Raw genomic sequence first — 4,490 nt, forward strand, 5'->3', positions numbered from 1 at the left:
GGATAAGTGAGACAATACACACGGGACTGGGGGTACAGGTGACGGAATGGCTGTGCCCACACTGGGAGAGGACTCCAGAGGATGCAGGTGGAAAAAATACTAAAGGGGGAAAGAGGGATGAAGAAACCTCTAGCTTGAGGAAGAGTTTTCGGAGGGAGCTTGCAGACAAGAAGGGGCGAGGAAGAGGGAGTAAACATCCCAGGAATATAATCCACCCTTTTGGCATTTTCTCAAAATTCTTGAAAGTATTTTGAAATTGCTTTTTGCTCCTTTTTGGTTGACAGCCTGAGATTCCTCTGATCTGGGACCACGAGTGACCTGTGAAAGGCCCTGTCACCTGGCCCACACAGGCTCTCGGAGGAGCTTGCCAGTGTTGCAAGTTTCAGGGTTGTGGTTATTTTTAGGGCTGAACTGTCACAAAAGCCCCTTTCCAGGGTACGCATAGCTCTGTGACCCGAAAGCCCTCGTCCACCCACTGGAAGACGAGGCATCCAGAGACCTGCCTCTGTGGGGGGAGTGTGACTCCCACCCTAGCCCTGGGACTTTCTCATTCTCTGCCTGGTCATTGCAGGGGGGTATCACCTCTCTGCATTGCCTGCACCCCAGCAGACAATATGAGGCCTCTCATACTGTCAAGAAGAGGCAGGTGTCTGGGAAATAAACGATATATGTCCAGAGGGAATCGGAGACGCTTGCCCTCTGTTGATAATTGCATTCCACAGCTTGCTGCTTCAGCAGCCAGAAGCAAACCCAGGCCTGATTAAGCTCTTATTCAATAAGCCCCTCGTCCTGGGAAGAACAGGAGACACACATTTTTTAGACCTTTTTTTGGTCAGAGAATGCTCTGGAACAGACTGCTTTGGTCTCAGGACACAAGCCTATACTGAGTCAATGTCATTCTCATCACAGCACAGTAACCAAACTTGATTTATAATATAGCTTTTAGATATTAAAGTGTTAATGAAATTGTTGTCATGAAAAAGAATAGATTGTACTTTTATTTTAACCATTCTCAAGGTCCCATCTCTTTTTAAAAATTCATTTCTACCCACTTAAGGAAACTGCCTTATCATCTACTTTAAAAAAATCAGTCCTTGCCCCCTCCACCCGAGGGTGATTTATTTTTTCTATAGAAAAATGTTAATAACTGGCCAAGAATCTAAACGTTCAATGTAAGGAAAAATGAGGTCTTTGGAAGTGAAAACAAATGATACAGTTTTCTTCCTTCAAAGAAATAGCTGCTCCCAAAAGACAGACAGTAAGTAAAGGGGAGAAACAAATGATGTCAACTCTAAGTTCCTTGAAAGCAGCCACTCAAGCCATCTTGTCTTTCTTTCCATCTCTGCATCTCCAGACATTTACAGAACATTTGTGGGCGCCAGGGCTCACTTAGGAAACTCACAGGTCAGGGCAGATGACAAACCCTTTTAACAGATCACTGCAGTGAAATGAGAAAGGTGCCTCCAGGAGAGACAGGTACCAAGACTGCAGAGGCAAGAAGCTCAAAGATAAAGGACGGCAGGGATGGTTTCACAGAGAAGGGGGCATTTGAGTAGGGTACTGATGGGTGAGTAGGAGTTGTCAGACTGGAGGAAGAAGTAGGAAAAGACACAAGTTGTATGGGGAAAGCGGAATACCCAACCTGAAAGGAAGCACAGTTGAAGAGCATGGTGGAGGAAAGAGTGCCTAGACATTATCTTCTAACTGATCAGAAAGGGTCCGATGCAGTGTTACTTAGGAACTGAACAACTGGCAGTCCAGTGGTTAGGACTCTGTGGTCTCACCGCTGGGCCTGGGTTCAGCCCCTAGTCTGGGAACTAAGATCCTGCCAGCCATGTGGCATAGCTGAAAACAAAACAATGAAATTCATTCTAGAATGCAAGGATGGTCCAATATTAGGAAACATATTTATATATCATGCTATGGACAGCAAGGAGATCAAACAATCAACACTAAATATTCATTAGAAGGACTGATGCTGAAGCTCCAATATTTTGACCACCTGATGCAAAGAGTGGGGTGTGGACGCAGAAGGGCAGGTACAAGGTGGGATCAGCAGGACTAGGTGACCAGTCCCGTAGTCTCAGGTTTTCATGCAGAGAGTGTGGAAAGTTGCATGCAGGTTAAGAATCAACTGTATAATTCATGTTGAGAAGGAAAAACCCCCAAAACAAATACAAGAACAAAAAAGCAAACCAAAAGAAATGGTAGTGGCAAGATGGAAAAAGGTGGGAGGCATCTAGCTGAGAAGATAAAGGCAAAGGAAATCAAGTACAGAAGATGTTGAATTAGCGTTGCATAGTCTCAGGTACGGAAGAGGTCTTCCCGGATAAATGGTTCTAACCTTTCTTTCCATACTTCTGTTGATGGGGAACTCATTACCTGTGGTGTCATCATATTCCTAGCTTTGAACCATAATCTTTTCCTCTGGATCCATACAGCTTCCTTTGAATGTTTACTCTCTGTTAAAATTGCTCAGTGACACTTTTTGGAAACCTATTTGATTTAGCACGAAGCAGCTGGATGGCCTGGCAGGCCTCCCATCCTTCTGATGGAGAACTCTCCACCAGAGCAAGGCACAGGCTGAGACAATTCACAAGGCAGGGACACAAACCACAGGACACATGTGGTTGCCCACTCTTATCCCTGACCTGGGGTTTTAAGCTACTCTGGCTGTCTGTGCTCCCCTGCCCCATCCCATCCCATCAGAAAATCAGCAATACCGTGCTGTTGCAGCCAGCAAAGCAGGCAGACAGGTAGGTGATGCCGTCCGCCCCGCACACTGGAGTGAAGGAATCGGTTTGGCATTCACAGTTTTTATTGCAGGACGAGTAGGGGTCCAGGGCCGAGCCAGGCGTTGAGCTGGAACAGAGAGGACAGGTGGAATCCATCAGAGAAAGGTCGTCTTCTTCTGGATCCCCATTGACAGCCCCCTGCCCTCTGGGGTCACAGTGGCCACTGTGGCCATGGTAAAGGGAAGGAAGGACGCTGGTGTTTGGACTGTGCGTGGATATACAGAGGATGCCTTGGCCAGTGTGCTTCCATCCTGCCTGTCTGACCTCGCAGGGTGGCAGAAGAGCCTGGCTCAGTCTGACTTAATGTCACGAGAAAGCCTGGTGGCCTGCTTGGAGGAGGAGACTTGTGTGGAGAGGAACTGGTATCCTGCGGCCCAACCATGCTGCAGCCCTGATGCTCCAGACTGGACTCCCGGGGAGATGCAGAGGCTCACGTAGAAAAAGGAACAGCCATTGATACTGGATTTTCCAGGCAAGAGTACTAGAGTGGGGTGCCATTGCCTTCTCCAACGGGATATATAAGGACTCTCCAAAATGCCCTCTAAGGACAGGTCTGATTCAGCTTCAGTTCAAAGTCTTGGGATAATAGATAGGAAATAAGATGTCCTGTAAGAGCTAAATTCCTTCCTTTCTTCCCTCCCTTCTCTCCTCCTCACCCCCCACACTTAACATGGGTTGGACCCTGAGATTACTATGTGAGTCTAAGGATAGCTTCTTATTGTTTAAGGAACTGTTGAAGTCTCTTCTATTTTATGCTTCCTTGGTGACTCAGACTGTAAGAATCTACCCGCAATGCAAGAGACCTGGGTTCGACCCCTGGGTTGGGAAGATCTGGAGAAGGAAATGGCAACCCATTCCAGCATTCATGCCTGGAGAACCCCCATGGACAGAGGAGCATGGCGGGCTATAATCCTTGGGGTTGCAGAGTCAGACACGACTGAGCTACTAACACACATGCATACTTCTCTCTTGTATTATAAGCTGAATTTTAAAATAAAACCTATTTTTAATTTTCTATCTTCACCTAATTCCTAAAATCAAATGCCAAACATAGGCACTTGAGTCCTCTGGGGAGTGAGTGTCTGCCTGTCTCCCCAGTGCTCCCCTGGCCATCCTGGGAGACAGCCTTTAAATGGAATTCTGTCCTCTCCACCCAGAAGGTTCACATATATCCTTCAACACTGGGTGGAAGATGCAGAGGCATCATCAACTTCCAGGTCAGGGTCACTAGGGATGAAGCAGGCTCCATTAACCTACCCGGGAGAGAGGGTCTTGGCATCCCTGGGCAGGCATGGGATGGTGGGGCGGGTGTGTGTGTGTGTGTGTGTGTGTGACCTTTCTGAGACTTACGAGTTTCCATAGGGAACAGTAACCCCAGCCACGGGGCCTGTGTCACAGCCCAGGAAGAGGAAGGAGACGTAGCAAGCGGTGGACACCAGGTTGACGAGCATGGCCATCCGAATGGCCCCAAGGGCAGACAGGCTGAGTTTCTTCACCAGGAGACCGCCCAGGAAGATGCCCAGACAGGCACACGGGATCGCAGTCATCCCTGGAGCAGAGCAGAGGGGCGGGAACCATTAGCCAGGGGAGCAGGGCCAGTCAACGCAGACACTGGGCACCAGCCCCGAGGCTGGGCCCTGCGTGAACAGAATCCCCCGTGACAATACTGCAGTGCCACTTCCTCCCCTGTACCCT

General features: G+C 48.5%; 1 protein-coding gene across 1 annotated transcript in view; it reads right to left on the reverse strand.

Moving 5' to 3' along the window:
- SLCO3A1 (solute carrier organic anion transporter family, member 3A1) overlaps positions 1-4,490 on the reverse strand; it is a 301,013-nt gene that overhangs the window by 28,518 nt on the left and 268,005 nt on the right. The window contains exons 7-8 of the mRNA XM_010832180.1: positions 4,146-4,344; positions 2,724-2,862 (exon numbers count right to left, since the gene is read on the reverse strand). Coding sequence (XP_010830482.1) covers positions 2,724-2,862; positions 4,146-4,344 — 338 coding nt within the window. The remainder of the gene's footprint in view (positions 1-2,723; positions 2,863-4,145; positions 4,345-4,490) is intronic.

Source organism: Bison bison, unplaced genomic scaffold (assembly GCF_000754665.1).
Source record: "Bison bison bison isolate TAMUID 2011002044 unplaced genomic scaffold, Bison_UMD1.0 scf7180017860443, whole genome shotgun sequence".
NCBI lineage: Eukaryota > Metazoa > Chordata > Mammalia > Artiodactyla > Bovidae > Bison > Bison bison.